Source organism: Lepisma saccharinum, chromosome 12 (assembly GCF_977018435.1).
Source record: "Lepisma saccharinum chromosome 12, izLepSacc3.1, whole genome shotgun sequence".
Lineage (NCBI taxonomy): Eukaryota > Metazoa > Arthropoda > Insecta > Zygentoma > Lepismatidae > Lepisma > Lepisma saccharinum.
In genome coordinates, this window is record NC_139240.1 from 41,530,555 (window position 1) to 41,551,593 (window position 21,039).

The window sequence follows — 21,039 nt, forward strand, 5'->3', positions numbered from 1 at the left end:
TTAAAAGACAGTATTCTACGAGAAATCGGGAGAATTACAGTAGACGAACTTGCACGTGTAAATGCCCATTTCCTTCGGAGATGCCAGGAATGTGTTGCAGCAGAGGGACATCATTTTCAACACCTTCTGTAGTTAAGGTTAGTACACAATATGAAAACAGTAATTTTAATAGCCGACTGTCGCGGACCCCGTTCACCGGGGAAATACAAGCGCTGACGCCGGGCCGCTTGCCGCCGAGTCTCGTAGCGAATGTCACGGAATGCTCTGTAGTTCCTTGGTATTCTGTTTCAACTTTGTAACTTATTACTAACATAACTAGTTCCTTGGTATTCTGTTTCGATTTTGTAACTTATTACTGACATAAAATGAATAAACATTCTGATGGACAATTTGCCTGGTAATATTTATGCGTCCTACCGTATTAGATTTTTTGTCGGTAAGTTTTTAGAGAAAACAACTTTCATAACAAACACTTTGTAGTAATCGTGATGTTCGAATCTTTTGTAAATTGAACGTACAAGGCCATTCATATTTACGTGGAATCGCTATTGTATTAAGTGTCAGATTTTGTTGGTTAATAATATGCATGTATATTCTGGAGTAAATCTAAAAAATGAATAAGAATTCTGTTCAGTAAAGTATTTCATGCTCTTATCGTTAATTAAAGACTTGCAAGACTCGAGCCCCAAGCGGAAAGTTACGTGACCTTGTCCTTGCACACAGCATGTAGCAAAATCAATACAAGGAAGTAGGGAGTTCTTTCCGCAGGGTTGCATGTGAGTCATTCCATGCCAAATCAACACAGATATGTGCAATTTCCAACCTGGCCATCTCCGATTTTCATGAAAATTGGGGAGTTGAAACTATGCATGGAACTTAGTAAGTATGCAAATTTTTAGTCTCGTGCGTCTTGTAATTGTTAAATTATTCAAGGTCAAAGTTCGCATAAATTGGCCTTTTTGAGCCCGCTTAGCTATACTAAATGTGCTGTAACTCCGCCACTATTTCGCCTAGGAAGCTCAAATAAAGCTTATTGTACAGGAAATTGAACAAGCTTCCCAGTGAAATATAACAAGCCTACCATTGGATAAAAATATAATTTTGTCACGTGACCTTGACCTTTGACCTTGATTATCTCAAAACATGTCATCACCAAAAATCGTGAAAAAAATATATTTGGTCCCTCATGCCATACTATAAAACATATCAAAAATCATTCTGGGACTGCAATGGGATCAGAAGATACAAAATAATACGTGTAACTATGCGACTGATAAAAGCCTCATTACATGAACTATGACAAGTCAAAAGTCCTTTAACACCCTCTACAAAATGTAAAGGAGTTATCCTGGTCATGAAAAAAATAGGTTAGCCACAGGGAGATCTCTAGCTGTGAGTGTCAACGTGTTAGGAACTCATCGAGATCACGGTGACATCTCGGGAGAGAAAGAAGTATACGCACCATTCCATATGATTTTAATCAGCGACATTCACCAAATAGTTGAATATTGAAGAATATTGGGAAAAGTATCTGAAACAATTACGTGGCACTTCCTTTGGAATGAAAAATTCTTCAGTGACGAGGCTAATGAAGTTAATAAAAATAATATGCAATACTTGTGATTTGATAATCTATAGTAGACAGATCCCAGCCGAATGGTTGTTGCTGGTAAGCTCTAATGATGTGGTATAGTGTATGGAGAATGGGAATGGTTGGTCCATATTCAACAACTGAACCTTAAATGATGAGGGCTTCTTGGATTTGTTAAGTGAACAGGTTTTTCATCCTTGCTTACGGGATATGGCATTTTTCCAGAGTTTTGAAACAGGACAGCGTGTGACCACAGTATGTGGACATTTTGGCAATTTCTTTATGTTAAATTTCTAGGTAGATTAATCGGCAGAAGGGGGGATCTATTAAAAGGCCTGCACATTCCCGAGATCTAACATCTTAGGAGGACTTTTACCTTCAGAAACATTTGAAGAGAATGGTGCATGCACTAAAAGTCCCTAATATTGACCATCTGAGAGAAGGCATAGTTGCTGCTTGCGATGCTGTTGCACCTTCTACATTGCCAAATGTTCTATATGAGTGTGAGAGACGTCAACGAGTGTGCTCACAGGAATATCGACGACATTATAATGTGCATATATCGTAAGTGAAAGATATGCGTATAACTTTTTGCTGGCTAATGATTATTTTTTAAAAAAACCTTCGCTGCTTCATTTCTCGTTAAATTCTAGCCTGATTTGATATATCACATCACCCCTTTTCTTTGAAAATTTTGCGTTGAATTCAGTATGGCGGTCAACAATATGCCGGATCTGCGCTTGACACACACAGCTTGAGATCTCCCTGTGCCTAACCTATTTTTTTCATGACCAGGATAACTCCTTTACATTTTGTAGAGGGTGTTAAAGGACTTTTGACTTGTCATAGTTCATGTAATGAGGCTTTTATCAGTCACATAGTTACACATATTATTTTGTATCTTCTGATCCCATTTCAGTCCCAGAATATTTTTTTGATATGTTTTATAGTTTGGCATGGGGGACCAAATATATTTTTTTCACGATTTTTGGTGATGACATGTTTTGAGATATACGTAACTATATACGTAACAAGGTCACGTGTAAAATTATATTTTTATCCAAAGGTAGGTTTGTTATATATCAGTGGAAAGCTTGTTCAATTCTCTGTACAATAGGCTTTATTTGAGCTTTCTAGGTGAAATAGGGGCGGAATTATAGCACATTTAGTATAGCTAAGCGGGCTCAAAAAGGGCAATTTCTGCTAACTTTGACCTTGAATAATTTAATAATTACAAGACAAACGAAAGTAGAAATTTTCAAAGTTACCAAGTTCCATGCATAGCTTCAATTCCCCAAATTTCATGAAAATCGGAGATGGTCAGGTTGGGGGCTGTGTTGATTTCGCATGGAATGACTCATGTACGGCTAGCCGAGTTGAATAGAGAAACGTTATGAACTACAATAGTTACCTATCCCTTTGCTTGCATTTTCCCGAAGAAATTGATTCAACAACATTCAACTATTGCATTATAGCTTATAGACATACTAAAATTATCTTCTGTAGTTGAAAGATTACTTCCCTTTATACATTCAACGCTACGACAATTACTGATGCAGGTTTTTAACAAGCATGTTACGAATTGCCACAAATCGATTGTAATAACGTGGAAATTACATTTACCTGTAGTCAAGACATTCATAATTTCTGATGCTTCCTGATGCCGAGTCTTTTAAAGTTATTCTAATGATTGTGTAATTAAGACAAAAAAGTCACGAAACCTTATGAATATAGCTAATTTTTCCTCACTCGCTTATCTTGGTATGTCTGATAAACTTTTGTAGGGGATGCTGCATTAAGTAGTGTCAACAATGTACCTCAAATTTCGAGTTCAAAAAAAGAAAAGAAAGCGTAAATACTTCCGTTTCCTTTCGAAATATTCTCAGGTGAACAGGTTTTTGAACGACACAAATTTGTGACACAAAACTGCCACAGACTAGGGCAATTAAATTGATGGCAGAAATTTTTTGTCGTGTTGGTAATTTTGAAAATAGTTTGAAATCAGTGGCGTGTCCAGGATTTTTAAGGGGGGTTAGTTTTCGTTTTTAGTTGTCAGTCCTAAATTTTGTCACCTTTCCCTGTATTTGACGTTCTGTTTTTATGTATGCTGGGTGAAAGAAGATTTCTTTTGTTTGAAATGACACGGTTTTTTTCTTTTAAGTTTCTAGCTGTTCTCTTTTGAGAGACGTAATTTTTAATGTATTATAGACAATTAGGCAATGTATAATGCAAATTATTTGTGTTGAGTGCACTCTTTCTGACTTTCTCCCTCCCTCTAGAATTAATCGTAATTCAAAACTTCAAAGTTAAATTAACCAATGGTCACGCTATTCTTCAGAAAACAACGACATATAACAATATTTATTTATTTTGCCTTGTATAGCGAAGTTAAGGTAGTACGCAATCTCCTCAATTGGTCTCTTCCGTAGTAATCACATAATAATAATGAATCCCCGGTATCTCCCGCCCCGCTAATTCGCACACTGGTGTTGATAAAGGGGGTCTGCTGTTGTACAGTGGGATCCATTAGTATTACCAGGATGCGAAATCCTGGGGGGAACAATCTTGGCCTCAAGAATCCCCCCACCAAAAATTTCCGGGGGGAGAGTTTTTGTTATAACAAACAAAATATAAGCAATTACTTTTAATTTCAAATATACTTTAAGAATAATATCGAAAACAAATCTACATCAATACGCACAATAAAAGAAAAACAAGAATGCAAGAAAATAATACCTATGAAATCTAATTGATTTATCATAAAGCACAAACTTTCACATAATATAACCATTTGAACTATTTCATAATTTATTAACATCTTTAACCAGTTGGTAAATGAATTAATTAGCTGCTTTGCAATATCTGATATTTATAAAACTATCAAATTAATTTCATTTATGTAAATAATAATAATAATATATATTTTGAGTAATTTATTTTTACTTTTAATAACATTAGAAATATGTATCGTATAATTTACACATATGTTTGTGGGGGGAGGGGGTTTGTAGATGAAGAGCTTTCTCCTCCCCACCAGTTTTCAATGATTTCGCACCCTGAGTATTACCATGCAAATTGTCCATCACCATGTTCGTGCACTTTATTTGACCCAATAAGAGCTTCAAGAATTTAAAGAAAACTGAAAACAAGATGTTGACAACTTCTACACTAGCATACATAAAAATCCATCGCTTAAAAACATAGGATGGAAGAGAAAAATTATGAAAATACGAGGGTCACTATTTATATTTTGAGCCTTGGCAACATTGATTGAAGTTAGGCGCGATTTGACGTTTGTACGGAATCGTCTGGCATTATTGACCATAACGTACTTCAAATGTTTTGTCAATAGCTTCATTTGTGTTGTTTATGTTGCCTTGGAGATTGCGCGACAACAATAAAATGGAATTAACTCGTGAACATTTTCGTGCGATGAATTTTTACGATTTTCGACGTTGATTATCAAGACAAGAGTGCATCGATCAACTTACTTCCACATTTGGCGATGAAGCCCCATCGTTTGCCACTGTGAAACGCTGGTATAACGAATTTAATCGTGGCCGCCATTCGCTCACCGACGAGATTCGCGAAGGTCGTCCAAAATCAGTTGTTGTTCAAGAAAACACTGATGCTGTGCAAAACATAATACTGCAAGATCGTCAGGTGACATACTGTGAGATTGAGGCAACCATAGGCACTAGTTCCACCAGCATATATAAAATATTACATGATCATCTAGCTGTGAGAAAAGTATGTTCTCATTTGATCCCACACAATTTGACAAAAACTCAAAAAGACGCTCGCGTCAATTGGTGCAAACAAATGCTCAATAAATACAATCGTGGTGCTTCAAAAGACGTATATAAGATTGTAACAGGTGACGAATCATGGATATATGCATATGAGCCGGAACGTAAACAGCAGTCGACTGTATGGGTGTTTCAAGATGAACCCAATCCAACAAAAGTTGTTCGCGCTCGAAGCACATCGAAACAAATGGTCGCCTGTTTTTTTTTTTCGGGAAAACTGGTCATGTGGCAACTGTGCCTTTAGAGGAACGTAGAACGGTCAACTCTGAATGGTACACAACAATTTGTTTGCCAGAGGTCTTCGGTCAAATACGGAAAACAAACAAACGCCGTCGGATCATTCTTCATCAAGACAATGCCAGCTGTCACACATCTCGTGTAACAACCGACTTTATGAACAGCCAAAAAATCGAATTGATGGGTCTTCCGCCGTACAGTCCTGATTTGGCACCCAATGACTTCTTCTTGTTCCCGAATGTCAAGAAAATAAATAAATTGAGTGGACAACGATTTTCGTCGGCGGAAGACGCCGTTGATGCGTTCAAAAACCATATTATGGAGGTGTCTCAAGAAGATTGGAAAAACTGCTTTGACAAATGGTTCGAACGAATGCAAAAGTGTATTGACCATAAAGGAGAATACTTCGAAAAACAATATAGCAGTTTTCAATGCCAAATTCCTGTTTTTTCATTGTTAGGCTCAAAATATAAATAGTGACCCTCGTATTCATGAACAATTTGCACGGTAATACTCATGGATCCCCCCACTGCTTGTTGTTGTTGCTATGGCCCTCCGAAATTTGATGGAAGAGGGGACATGTTGGCATGAACGCCAAACATGGACGTTCACAATATTTTTTGTCAGGTGGGGACTATAACACCTTCCTTACATTTACTTCTTATGGTATGAACTACAATCAGATACAACCCAAAATTCCTTTCGTTGTTTGTAAGCTCGATGCCCATCTCCCAATTGTGTCAACAAAGGAACCTCTCCCAATTGTGTCAACAAAGGAACTCATTCTGTGTACTAGAGTGAATGAACAAATTGTCTTCACTTGAAATTTGCGAATGTATTCAGTCTTTTCTGCTTGGTACAATACGAACTACTACCTCGGTTAAAAATTAACGGGAGAGAAGTTTTCGGCGCCTCGCGTGCATGTTCCGTGCTGATTTCAAGCGGGGTGAATAAACCATAACACGCAACAGGAAAAAGAAGAAAGGAAAATGGAACAAGTGCGTTGGCTCGTTTTTGCCAGCAATGACCGGAAAGTGTTGTTGAACTCAATGTATTCAGTCTTCGAATCGCGAGTAAACAAATAGTTGGAACTGTGGTTTATATTTAACTTCCTTTTTGCGCAGACTAGCAGTCAAAGAACAGTGTTGCCAAGTCTTAAATTTCCAAAGCAATAGGCGTTTTTTCGCACCAAAATATTAGTTGTTTTTTTAACGTACACATACGGACCTGCAGAGTGGCATTTATGCATATTTTACTTTTTTTTTAACGAACTTGTTGGAGAGAAACTTTCAGGATTTGATTTGATTTTTGTTATTTAGCGTCGCTTTTCTTCCACTTTTGTCTAATCGCGACGATTAATATAAGTGATGATACGATGAAATTCATGAAGGGGCACTCGCAAAGATTCGAACCCGGGACCCCTGGAGTCGTGTGCTGTGATAAGCACTCCGTCACCAAAGTCGGCTAGAATCTTTGAAGAGAAAATACATGTAAACAAAAAAAGACAACCGAAGTTTTTAGACTCGATGCTGTTAAGCTGTATCGATGATTTTTACACCAAGCCCCTCTCCCCCAAATCACAACACTCCCGTATTTGGTTTCAAAACTGCTATTCAGGTGTAAAATTTGCCTTCGCATCTCTAAATTTCGTCTTTTACACTCAGTAACAAAAAACAACAGTACGCGAATTGTACATAACCATTTTCATTCAGTCTGTTTACCACAATGGCCTTACATGGAGAGAAATAATGGAAGGGGGTTCAACATTCAGAAGCCCAATGATATACAATTTTAATAGTTATAGACCATTAATAATAATATAAATAAATATTGCTTAATGTTAATGATTATATTTGTAAAAGGGTTTCAAATAATTTTTATTATCATTAAACAGTTTACAAATAATCAATAATATAGTTCCTTTTAAACAATCTCATTGCACCTATTAATAACACGATTGTGTTTCCAACTTTTGAAAAATCTCTCCAAAAATGTCGAATTTTCACGTTTTGTAACTATACAGTTTTTTTTAGTTTTTTTTTTTTTTTTTTACCAATTACAGTATATTTTTTCCATGTCAAAATCTGAACTACCATTTTCTTTGCGTTGTCTGTACACCCCATCCCTTTCCCCGGACGGTTGCAGCAGACAGGCAACAAAGAAAGCTGATATATCCCTGGACTTGTAACACTGTTACAGGGAACAAAATACACTCTGGGCGACTGCCAGAGTTTGTCCAAGGTTCAAAGTACACGACTAAACAGTCTCTCTTTTTCCTTTGTCTCGCTTTCACCGGATATTAGCGGAGTGTGTGCTGCACGTTTCAGCAATCAACTTACCAACTGCGCAATTCCTGATTTTCCCTTTGCGAATTGTGACGCATCGCGCCAAAAAATTCGTCTATTTAATGGTATAAATTATGTTTTTGTTTTAAGTAGTTTACCTTGTTCACTACTTACAAATTACATTGCAATTATCATAGAGTTTTGAGTTTTTGTTCCAAGTCCACTTTATGAACAGATTGACTAATCGGCTAAACCTACAGTTTAAAATACGATCCGAACTAACCTCCACCGGGTATCGAACCCGGGACCCTGGATTTCGTTGCCACCGCGTCATCGGGGAGGCAATTATCAAAGAAGGAACCGAACCGTATATAACGTAATGAACTGCAACAAATTTTTAATATTTTTTAGTTATTTTACGTCACTTTTCTGCATTTTTATGCTAATCGCGACGACATGACCTTCTCTCATGGCACTCAACTGTCTACTTCTCTTCAACCCTTCAATATTTGAAGACTAACGAGATTCTGACACCAAATCATCTGTGGAGGTTCCTTTGTGTTGTATCATCCGTTCCATTTTTTTTTTTGAGTTTGTGAAGTCCACTTCTTGCACAAAAAGCAAATTGGGATTGGACATAGTTTAAAGAGAGATCGGAATCACATGGCACAATGGTTCGGATCCCACTTTAAACTGTAGGTCCAGTCCCGATTAGCCTTTCTGTGCATAAAGTAAACTTAAAATAACAATTCAATCAATGAATCACTATGTGCCTCCACCGAATATCGAACCCTGGATCCCTTGATTACACAGCAACGAGATTGCCCCTTCATCCATTTCATTCCCATCATCGCGATTAGCTCAAAGTGGCAGGGCAGCGACCTAAAATCAAATAGGTTAGACTGGTGGACAAACTAAAAAAGAACATACATGTGAAGCCAGGTGTAGCCTACATGAGAAGTTTTAAAAATTATGTATTGTGAAGCAACATTTGCACACTCACAAACCAGTTGGGATGCCAGCATAGGCCGCCAACACTTTAACTCCGTCCCTGTAGAGAATATTGTATTTGGCAATAAGACAATTATATATTGATCAAATTATTTTTTTCTGAAACCTAATTACCACGGGGGGCAGTCAATAGTCTGGGGATATGACCCACCACACCCTCCAGTAGCCACGACAGAGGAATAACGAGAGAGAGAGAGGTTTTAAGGGAGAGAGAAACTGAAAGAATAATATATATAGAAACATATGAAGAGGAGAGAAAGGAGTTAAAGAAAGTCAATATCGTTCTTTATTGATTTGATTTATTTTACTTGGCATTTTTTGCTAATAGTGAGTGATGATATGATGAAATTGATGAACACTCACGAAGAACAGCCATGGCCAGGCTGGGATTCGAACTTGGGACGTTTGGAGTCGTAGCGCGCTGTGTTAACCATTCCACCACGGAGGCCGACTTAAAGAGGAGCCAAGAAGGTTGGGGGGCACTGAGGAAGTAAAATATAAAGGCACAGCGAAGTTAAGGTAAGACAAAAATGGGGATTGTGAAAGAAAGACACACAGGAATATAGAAAATAAATATTTAGAGTGCGAGAGACAAAAATGGGAGAGAAAGAAAAAGACGCAGGGAGACAGAAATGAATGGAGGACAAAAGAGAGAGAGAGAGAGAGAGAGAGAGGGCTAAGTGAAAAAGAAACGGGGAAAGACAACGATAGTAGAGAGGAAGGAAATAATAAAAAAGAAGTAGAGAGAGACGGGAGAAACTCAGGAATAAAATAATGGGGGAGGGAAAGACACACACAGAGAGAGGGAGGAAGGTGGAAAAGAAAGTGTAGAGCAGAGTAGTGAGAAACTGAGAAGGAATGAGAGAGAAGAAAATACACGTATTGAGAGAGAGAGAGAGAGAGAGAGAGAGAGAGAGAGAATAAAAACGTGGAGGGTAAAAGACAGTAAGAAAGAAAGGAGATTAAGACAGAAGGAAAATATTTAGTTCACCCTTGATCACACCTAAAGGTGATCTGTCGAAATTAATCAGTGAATTCTTTCATACCTCTTGTGATTTCTGGCCATGTTTTCTCACGAATCAGGAAAGCACCATTCTAACATTCCCCCTGAACACGACGTAAAATGACATTTTACTAGTTAATCACTGCAATGAAGATAAAATAAATATATTTTCTTTGTGCGTAAGGAATGGACGAATAAAATATTGAACACCACCAAAACACACACTGTTCTTCACAACTGCGCAATTGCAACATTCCAAATACTTACGTCACAATACACCTTGGTCTACTTACGAAACACAACGGCCTAGTTTCAGGGGAAATCGAACCCTAATAGAAATAAACTTTAAGTGGTTCTAAAATCGCGACGAAAAGTATAAAAATTGAAGTATATAAAAAAGGAAATGTCGACGTTAATAAACAACGAATGTCATGGGGAGAACATTGAACGGATTTGTCTTTCTTGCAAAACCAAGTGTTTTGTTATGGTTTCTAGTTTACATAATATGTGATACAGAATATAACTTACCCATACAACGCCAACCCTCCTTTGTACTTCGGAAACCTTTTTCCCGTCGCCTTGTCTTGAGCACCACGCTTTCGCGAACTGTCACTGTTACTGAACAAACCTTGATATATATGCCCGGTTGAAACCAGATAAGCACGTAATATCTTCCCCTTCCCCTCCTTGTTTAAACGCACTGATAATACTGTTTTTTCCTTATAGTCTGACTCATTTTCCAACTTTATTTGTCACACAGGATTCACGACACAAAACCACACAGCCGGGTGCACCCGGGTGGACTGCAGAGGCGTCGGTGTGCGCCGCGACGTCAAGCCGACGCTGATGACGTCACGATCAATAGGCGTCACGTGACTGCGAAGGTCGGGAGGAGGCGGCGGTGGCTGTACCGTTTCGCACGTGGCGTGACGTAACAGCTGTGGCTAGATGTTGCGAAATTTTTTATGTTGCGCAATAAACCTAAGAAAACTGCTTCGTTTCGTGGTAAATTGCTAATCTTCGCTTTCGTTGCAATAAAGATTGAAAAAATATGTAATCGGTGCTTGTTTCCGTTTATTTTCTTTATTTATGACTAAGCGAATAATCTGGCCGACTTCGAGAAGTAATTGCATATTCCTGATAAGGATTGCCATAAAGTTTCGTCTAAATCTATATTGCCGATCCTTACACAAGATTTGGGAATAACCAAAGTACAATTCGTTGCGTAATTCTATTTTACAATCTTGCCATTGGCCTATGGAGGCAATGAAGCGCCTCCCCGATGAGGTAGTGATGTCGTCTTATAATCAAGGAGTCCCGGGTTCAATTCCTGGTGAAGGTAGATAATGTCTATGCTCAGACAAAGGTATGTGTGTGTGTGTGTGTCGAATAGTAAACCAATTTATATCCTGGAACTTGTTTTTATACCTCCATTATAATGTATTGTATAATTATATCAGTTAAGTTTATTATAATTATTATGATATGAATATAATGCCAGAGGTAATAATAATGTAATAATATTCATGTAAGTGTAAAGTAAGTAGTGATTACAGAAAAGTTTTTAATTTCGTTGAGATCTCATGCATGAGATTACATCTGTACTTAGCCTATGTTTAAAGCATTGTCACGCTTCAGTTTAAAGAACGCTGTAATTTGGCATCTGCCAGGGTTCAGATCCATTGCCGGCGATTAGGGGGGGGGGCAGTTGCTCCCCACTTTGTGCCACTTTTCCCCCCGTACTATGCTAAACCTTATGTACCAAGGGCAAGTAAACTGTCCCCCACTTTTTGCACCTTGCCCCCCTAGTTTTGGAACCCAATCGCCGCCACTGTTCAGATCTCACTATTAACTATGGCCCTGTCCCGATTAGCCTTTCCGTACATATAGTTGACTTTAAAAGAAAATCAACATCAAAACAAATCTACGTAAAGTAAGAAAAATGCAAAGGTTTTGCAGTTTATTGATTGATTGCAGACCAGTGTGTCATGTACCACGTGGAAGAAATGTTGGTAATAGCGTAGTGGTTAAAGCTGTCACCTTGTACTCGAATGCCCAGGGTTCGATTCCCTGTGGCGGGTAAAGTGCGGTGGTTCGTATCCAACTTTAGCCAGCTTCGGTGGCGGAGTGGTTAGCATAGCTCCGCGCTGTATCCTGGGTTCGTATCCTAAGCAAGGTATGCCGACCTCCGTGGAGTAGTGGTTAGCACAACACTCTACGACGGGTCCCGGGTTCGAATCCGGTCTGGACATGGGTGTTTGTGAGTTCACCGAGGAAGAGGAATGAGTTAAACATTGCGTGACGTGCTATTATTTAACCCAAATTAAATCCGAATTGCATTTTCAGATTAGTCAGATAACATTACATTCACTGTAATGTTGGGTTTATTTTAGGCTAGTTTCCGTAATTGATCAATTTGTTTCTTTGTTTTGCTGTTTTAAGTCCACTTTATGCACAGTAAGGGTAATCTGGACTGGACCTACAGTTTAAAGTGGGATCCGAACCACTATATGCCTCCACCGGTTGATCCATTTTGTTCCTTACATTTGTGATTTTCTTCCTTCTTCGGTGACATATAGTAGGAATCACGTGATGTGGAGTTATGCCCACTGGCGTACGCCGAGCTGTTGGGTGCTGTAGCTCCTTCAGAAAATTTGAGAAAATTAAAATATTCAAAAGAAAGCAGTAAGAACCTGGGAAAAATAAAAGAGGTAAATACAAACCTTCTTAAAATAACCTCAGATTATAATTTTTGTCTTTGAACAACTTTTTTAAAACAGAGGTTAGAAATGGTAATTTCGAAATATTTTATTGTCTCTCGCCCCCTCTTGAAACTAGATCGATCCCCTACGAAAAAATAATCCTGCGCACGCTTGTGGTTAAGTCTCATGAATGAGAGATTGGAACAGGAACTTCTCCTTGCATGACGAGGTATTGCGAGGTACCGAGTCACAATGGGTTCCTTTATTCAAGAGTCAACGGTTTCAGCAACAGTAAACAGTACGTTTTCTTCTGTCGCACGTACCTGCCATTAGATGAATCATCGACATGTGCAGAATATGTAAACAAAAAACGATGACGATATCACGTGTACTCGGTTGAACACTGCATGTGCAGAAAATTTTAAGAAAGCATGTCTGTCTGCAACAGATGCAACATAGGACAAACCAAGGACAAGTTTATGCGTTATTGTATATTTTCCATTCAGTGAAATTTCTTTAGGGGCTATGGTCTTTTTTGTCAATTTGACATATTTTTATGTATCCAATTTTCATATTTTTTATAAAAAAAGATATGGGCCAAAGGATAAGTTATAACGCCCTATTATATACCTGTATTTCTGTTCGACAGTGTCCATTCACTAAGTTCATCATGTCAAGACCAGATTTAAGTGCCAACCTCCGTGGCGGAGTGGTTAGTACAGCGCGCTACGACGCCAGCAGTCCCTGGGTTCTAATCCCAGCTTGGGTGTTCTTTGTGAGTGTCCCTTCATTAATTTCATCATATTAACCTCGTCCTTATTATATTCGCAATTAGCCAAAAGTGGCAGAAAAGCGTACAAAATCAATCAATCAATGAGATTTAGACAATGACGACATGAAAAAAGGACCGGGTATGCAGAAGGGAAGTGCGGATATTTTCTGGAGGGGGTTATTCATATTTAATATACGCACTTCCAAATACCATACAAAAATGACTTATTTGGACTGAAAAAGCATTTATTTATGTAGTTTTTCTTGTTTACAGGGAGAAAGGGGGGGAGAGGCAGGAATCTCCCGTTTGGAATCTATATTATCTCACGTGTCACAAGATGGCATTTCAAAAGGAGTATTATGAAGATGGAGAGAGGCCACTATCCATCGAGAACAATGCAAGCAATTTTGACTTTTGTAAAAATACTGTGAGAGAGAATGCTATACTTAATAACTAGGGAACGGATTTTAAGGTGCAGCACCTTTCCAAAATATAGCTGTTTTCATACCCACCGTTTGAGATATGTATTTTAGGACATGATATCAAGTAAAGTGAACACACTTTGTTGCACCTTTTCGTGAGATTACCACAATTATCCCCTTTTTACCCCCTCTTTGATGCTTCATCCTTTCTTTTTTTCATTTTGTGTTCAAAAATTTGAACAGAAAAATAAATGGTTTTCACTCTTCTTGTACCGCTACATAAAATCCTATAGTCTGATTTTGTAGAGCAGAACGAGAGCTATAAAATGGTATAATATAATCATTGCAGCCCTAATAGTTCCAAACAGTGTTGCCCACGGGACGAGACGGGACAGGCTTTTAAAAATTCGACACGAGACGAGATTGATCATGTGTCCCGAGAACAAACGAATATTTTCGAGACGAGACAGCATTTCACAGCATTTCCACGAGACGAGATAGGCCAAAGTCTCGTCTCGTGGGCAACACTAGTTCCAAAGATAATGCAGCAAAACCCTCGAGAGAAAACACAATCTTCAACAAACCCTATTCGGCTGAACCACAGCTCTCTATGCGGTCCGCGCGAATTATGTACAGAAGGCGCAGACAAATAGAGCATTGGATAAAGGCATTGTATCAGCACCTTTTTTTTTTTAACCTTTTTGAAAGGAATCAGAATCTTTTTTGCCCTTTCCCGACCATAATTTTGCACCTTAAAATCACAAGATTTTTCTATAGTTTGCGGCGGGTTGTCGTAATGTAAAAATGTATTCAGAGAAGGAATATAAAATAACAGTAGAGAGTGATGGAGAGGGGGAGGTGAGGGAAAGTAAGAAATAGAGAGACAGAAATAAACGAATGAGAGAGAGAAAGGGACGAGAAATAAAGGGGATAGAAAAGAAACGCGAGAAATAAATAAATTGACAGGAAGAGAGAGAGAGTGGGATATGTATAGAAACGGATAAATAAGAAACACAGCAGGGAAGGAGAGATAGATAGATTGAACAAGAGCAGTCTTCCATTACAGCGTTGTCAGCGCATGCGCAGAGATCTTAAGTTTGTTCACTTTCATCAGTTCATCATTCATCCTCATCGTCACAATTAACCAAAGAGGTAGAAAAGCAACGAAAATAACCGAAATATATATGTAGGAAAGAAAATGAGACAGAAGGAAAGAATAAAAAAAGAACGTGAGACAAAAAGAGAAATGATAATATAACAATCAACAAGAGATTGCAAGAAGTTGAATCTGAGACAGAAAAAGAGACGAGAATTCTGAGAAAGAAAGAAAAACAGAAAGGGGGGAAAAGGAATTAAATATTTAAATGACAATGAGTAAGCAATTGTTCCATAGTGGAAAATTATTACATAAACAGGACGATATGTAAATAAATGCTTTGTTGGATGGTGTTTCTATGCTCGTGTCTATTCGTATATCTGAAAAATGTTGAACAAATTCATCACATACATGCTTACAACCAGTCTTCTCGCAAGGATTGGTCCCAAGTTCGAACCCTGGGTAGGCATGAATATGCTTGTTCTATCACCATTTCATAAACCGAAGACGTAGAAAAACTATGTAAAATAAAACACAAAATATAAATAGACACAGTTTTTTTTCTCAAAGTTGAAATAAGAAGTAAGAGAAAGATTATGAATATGGAACTCGAAACCAATATAATCTCTAATTAATCTGCGCTGAAAAAGCTGGTGTCCCGGGTTCGAATCCAAGCCTGTGTTTTTTCTTAGTGTTCTTTCATTAATTTCTTCATACTATCATTCATATTCATCATCGGGATTAGCCGAAAGTGGCAGAAAAGCGACGTAAAATAACCTAATTCAATCAAAAAAAGGTGGTATCTTCACATTTCCTGAAATGTTGGTGCTTTTATAGAATTTCCCTTTCCCCTTAAAAGTCGGTCCAAATTTTCCTCCAAAACGGAAAATTTCCCCTGAAATGGCAACACTGGATAAAAGAAATCACAGAACAGGCTGAACTGCGAACTCGTCACTCGCGGTTGCGACACAAGGTAGGAAGTTAACGGTAAATATAGAAACGAGATAATGACTTTCCCCCGCCCCTCCCCAACAAGGATCAACGTACTACAAATTGAGTGGGAGTTGATTTAAAAATAGAACATCCGTATCGTTCGCCATCTGCAGTGGTTTTGTAAAAAACAGAGGGAACGTTTCCTCCTCCCCACAAACTTCTTCACTTACAGCTAGCTTTGTTTAGTGGTGATAATTGTATTTGTATTTTCCTTATTTTTACGTCGCTTTTCTTTCTCATTAGCCTAATCGCGACGACGAGGATGGCTGAGGATGATGGGAGCACCAGAATTTGGAATGAAGAGAATGGGAACTTACAATGAGTGTGATGTGCATATATTTACACATATAGCTTCATACAGACAGATTCAGGTCATGCTAATAATTATAACAATACTACTACTACTACTACTACTACTACTACTACTACTACTAATAATAATAATAATAATAATAATAATAATGATCGATTTGGTGTTTTAAGTCCACTTTATGCATAGTAAGGCTAATCGGGACTGGACCTACAGTTTAAAGTGGAATCCGAATTACTATGTGCCTCCACCGGGTATCGAACCCGGGACCCCTTGATTAAAAGGCGACGACGGTACCACTGCGCCATAGGGGAGACGACGACGACGACGATGATGATGATGATGATTATTATTATTATTATTATTATTATTATTATTATTATTATTATTATTATTATTCGTGTCTGTGAAATATTCACATCAAGATAATTGCAATAGCTCGTTTTATGTCTAATTTGTGCCTTGTAATCAAGGAGCCCCAGGTTCGATACCAGATAGAGGTACATAGTGGTTCGGATCCCACATTAAACTGCAGGACCAGTCCCGATTAACCTATTGGAGCATAAAGTGGACTTAAAACAAAAACGCAAACAAACAGGTCCAATCTGGGGTCAAATAAACGAATCGGTAACGGTCCTTTGATGTGAAATTTCACAGGAACGCTTCACCAGGAAGGGAAACCATGACTTTTCCATTATAAGGTGATAGCATTAGTAGTTTTCTTGTGAGAAGGAAGTGGTTCTACGTTATTTGTATTAGTAATGATTACCGAAAATGATGATTGATAAACAATTCAAAATACAGGGTGTTTCTAAAGGTCGTTTACAACGCTTGGGAGGTGATTCCTCTCACGAAAACAAGCAAAAAGTGTGAGTTCCATTTTTACGACTGAGGCTTCGTTTCCGAGATAGGAGCCTCGCAAAAGGTGACAAAGTGAACGTCACACCTAACTGGGACGAATACTATCACAGATAGAGAGGCGGTTCCAAGGGAATCATAAAGGAATCGTATGTGCTCAGTCCGGAAGTCACTATGAAAAGTTCACTGCACGCATGCGCAATGGAGTCTTCAAAGGAATTGGGGATTTCCAGCAAGAACAATGCATGGAAAGGTATGTAACGCAGCAAGAGGGACCGTGACAATGAGAAATGCGTTAAAGACAACACATCCCGACCTCAAACATCAAAACATGAGCACGGAACACAAAATCCGAAAAGTTGTGCACGGTTGCATACCTCAGTTACACGCGAGGAATAAACGGATCATGTCATGTGGCATACGAGAGACACATTACTCCACCAGGAGGAGGGAAAGAAAAACACATTATCTGATGATTGCGACAACGTGTATTTTTACACGCGACAACTACGTAATATCCCCTCCCCCCCACACACAACAAACAACAAATGCTACAATGTCTTACGCACAGACAGTGCGTGTCACTGTACACCAACTGAAGATGTCACTTTCACCACACAAAGGGGGTGGGGAGCAATACTAAGAGTGTTCGCACGCGATCACTGTGACTTTAAAGAGACCAGTTTTGGAAGCGCTGCGCAGGCAAGTCTGGCTCTCGTAGTCTACGTTTGACCTTCGTGACTGCTGTACCCGCGAGAGGAGCTCGAAGGGTTGGTTCTCTCCGACAGTCGTCCCAGTCGTGTTGCAGGTGCTGGGATATGATTAGCAGTTCGCTCTAGGTTGTCATACGCATTGAAGAGTACTAGTATGTTGTATTGAAAGAAGTTGACGTGGTGGAGTGGGCAAGTGAAGTATCGCAACAATTGGTCTGTGGTGTTCGTACGGTGATACGGCCAATTTGTGCAGTGTGCCAGTGTTAAACACGAACGATACCTTGCAGTTCCAGCTCTTTATTACACAGATGGCTGCGTATACCACCCAGCAGCTAGCAGACATACATCTCATGTATGGGGAGGCACGTGGTAATAGCCTTGAGGCAAGGCGTCTTTATGGAGAACGCTTTCCACATAGACGTTTGCCGTCTCACGCCTTCTTTCAGGTAGTTTACAGTCGACTGCGTGAAACAGCGTCAGTGTTACCACCGCGGCAAGAAGTTGGAAGACCCCGAAGTGTACGCACACATCAGTTTGCAGAAGATGTGTTAACAGCGGTCGCAGAACATCCTGGCACCAGTACGCGCGTGCTCGCTCGGACACGAAACACGTCTCATGTGAATGTTTTGCGAGTGTTGTCAGAGGAAGGAATGCAATCTTTTAAACTGCAGAAAGTACAAGAACTGTTACCTCGTGACTATCACCCTCGTATGGAGTTTTGCCAATGGTTGTTGCATCAGTTGGACATAAACCCTCACTTCGGGGCAAAGGTATTGTGGACAGATGAAGCCATTTTCACCAGGATGGATGTCTTCAATAGTAGAAATAGTCATGTCTGGGACTTTAACAACCCACATGCACTTTTTGTGGCCCATCACCAGCACAGGTTTTCAGTGAATGTGTGGTGCGGGATAGTACATGATCATTTAATTGGACCATACATTCTCCCTGTTCGCCTGAATGGTCGCACGTATCATGCATTTCTTAGTGAGGTTCTGCCTGAACTGTTGGAGACCGTACCTTTGGCAAGAAATGTGGTACCAACACGATGGTGCACCAGCTCATTTCGATCGTAATGTACGACATTTCCTGCATGACGTGTTTCGCAATACGTTCATTGGTAGGGATGAGCCTGTGCCTTGGCCACCGAGGTCGCCAGATCTCAACCCTCTCGATTTTTTCTTCTGGGGAGAAATGAAAACCCTCGTATACGACACACCTGTCACATCAGCTGAGGACCTCGTTGCTCGCATCAACGTCGCCGCCGCGACGGTAGCAGATACACCTGGCTTGTTTGCTCGTACTCGACAATCCTTGATTCGTCGCTGTCATCTCTGCGTAGAAGTAAACGGCAGACATTTTGAAAACCGTCTGTGATTATTATCCTCGGCAATCTCAGTGAGAACACTCTTGGTATTGCTCCCCACCCCTTTGTGTGGTGAAAGTGACATCTTCAGTTGGTGTACAGTGACAGGACTGTCTGTGCGTAAGATATTGTAGCATTTGTTGTTTGTTGTGTGTGGGGGGATATTACGTAGTTGTCGCGTGTAAAAATACACGTTGTCGCAATCATCTGATATTGTGTTTTTCTTTCCCTCCTCCTGGTGAAGTAGTGTGTCTCTCGTATGCCACATGACATGATTCGTTCATTCCTCGCGTGTAACTGGGGTATGCAACTGTGCTCAACTTTTCGGATTTTGTGTTCCGTGCTCATGTTTTGATGTTTGAGGTCGGGATGTGTTGTCTTTAACGCATTTCTCATTGTCACGGTCTTTCTTGCTGCGTTACATACCCTTTCCATGTATTTTTCTTGCTGGAAATCCCCAATTCCTTTGAGGACTCCATTGCGCATGCGTGCAGTGAACTTTTCATAGTGACTTCCGGACTGAGCACATACGATTCCTTTATGATTCCCTTGGAACCGCCTCTATATCTGTTATAGTATTCGTCCCAGTCAGGTGTGACGTTCACTTTGTCACCTTTTGCGAGGCTCCTATCTCGGAAACGAAGCCTCAGTCGTAAAAATGGAACTTAGACTTTTTGCTTGTTTTCGTGTGAGGAATCACCTCCCAAGCGTTGTAAACGACCTTTAGAAACACCCTGTATATATATATATATAAAACTGGTTTAATCTTTCTTTTAACCCAGCAAGCCCTGAGATATTTCTGAGTCTTTGTACTACGACTGAATCAGTTAGCACATATGGGCAAACTTTTGCCGACCACCCAACTGCAGGGTTTAGCGTGTTGAACGCAGCCAGTACCAGTACTCCTGCGCTGTGGTGCTGAGCTTTGCGTGGATGGACGTTGCACGGTAGTTTGGTCGTGTACCGAGCGATGGTGTTTCCGGGAAAATACTCCATCGAACTGTTGGATGGTAGGAATATCATAAATTCGTCCGAATCCATGATTGGTCTTCTCCGCCGTTCGCCGGATGTCCTCTTCACCTACCCACGAGGCAAATGATATGCGGTAGCCAAGCCACTTGATTTTATACTCCCTTTTCCCGTTGTGAGTGCGACGTTGAAGAATCCTTCGATGCGATACTCTTTGTTTTCTGGAATGATGATCCTCTGTAGTTCCTCCGTATTAAAAGAACCCTCCAATATGTTCCCTTGTAGATCCTCGACCAGGTACAGCGGTACGGGGTGGCATTGTATGTTTGGTGGATCTTGGAGTGCTCCCGTGACCAATTCGGTATGTACCCTTTTTCGAAGGGGAGCTTCAGCTTGCTCACACGAACAGTGTCGCCTACTCGGAAGTTTGCTCTCGTTTGTCGTTGAACACCACTATCCCCGTTCGTCATATTTTTCCACACAGTGTAAATATTACCTTCGTTCACATCCACAGGCTTCATGCTTACACTTCTGTGGTACGAGTGGTTGTACCCCTCCACGAGTCTCCCAAGAACATCGATGTACTTGTATGTGCCGCGAGCTGTGAAGTACTTCCACATACGACTTTTTTACGTTCTGTTAAATCGCTCCACGACGTTCGCTTTTATATCTGTGTTTCTGGGAGATCTGGTGCTCTATCCCCTTCTTCTTCAGCAGTTTCTGGAAATGGGCGTTTTTCAATTCCATGCCCGCGTCCGTCTGTAGAATCAACGGTTTACGACCCACCTTCCGTAGTACAGACGCGAACCCTCGTGTCACCTCAGGACCTGTTTTGCTTTTCAGCCCCACGGCGGCCGCACATTTTGAAAACACATCAATCAATGTCAGCACATATTTCCAAC

General features: G+C 39.8%; 1 protein-coding gene across 1 annotated transcript in view; it reads right to left on the reverse strand.

Moving 5' to 3' along the window:
* LOC145996313 (uncharacterized) overlaps positions 1-20,209 on the reverse strand; it is a 31,586-nt gene extending 11,377 nt beyond the window's left edge. The window contains exon 1 of the mRNA XM_083132745.1: positions 20,066-20,209. Coding sequence (XP_082988871.1) covers positions 20,066-20,209 — 144 coding nt within the window. The remainder of the gene's footprint in view (positions 1-20,065) is intronic.
* Between the last annotated feature and the right edge of the window lie 830 nt (positions 20,210-21,039).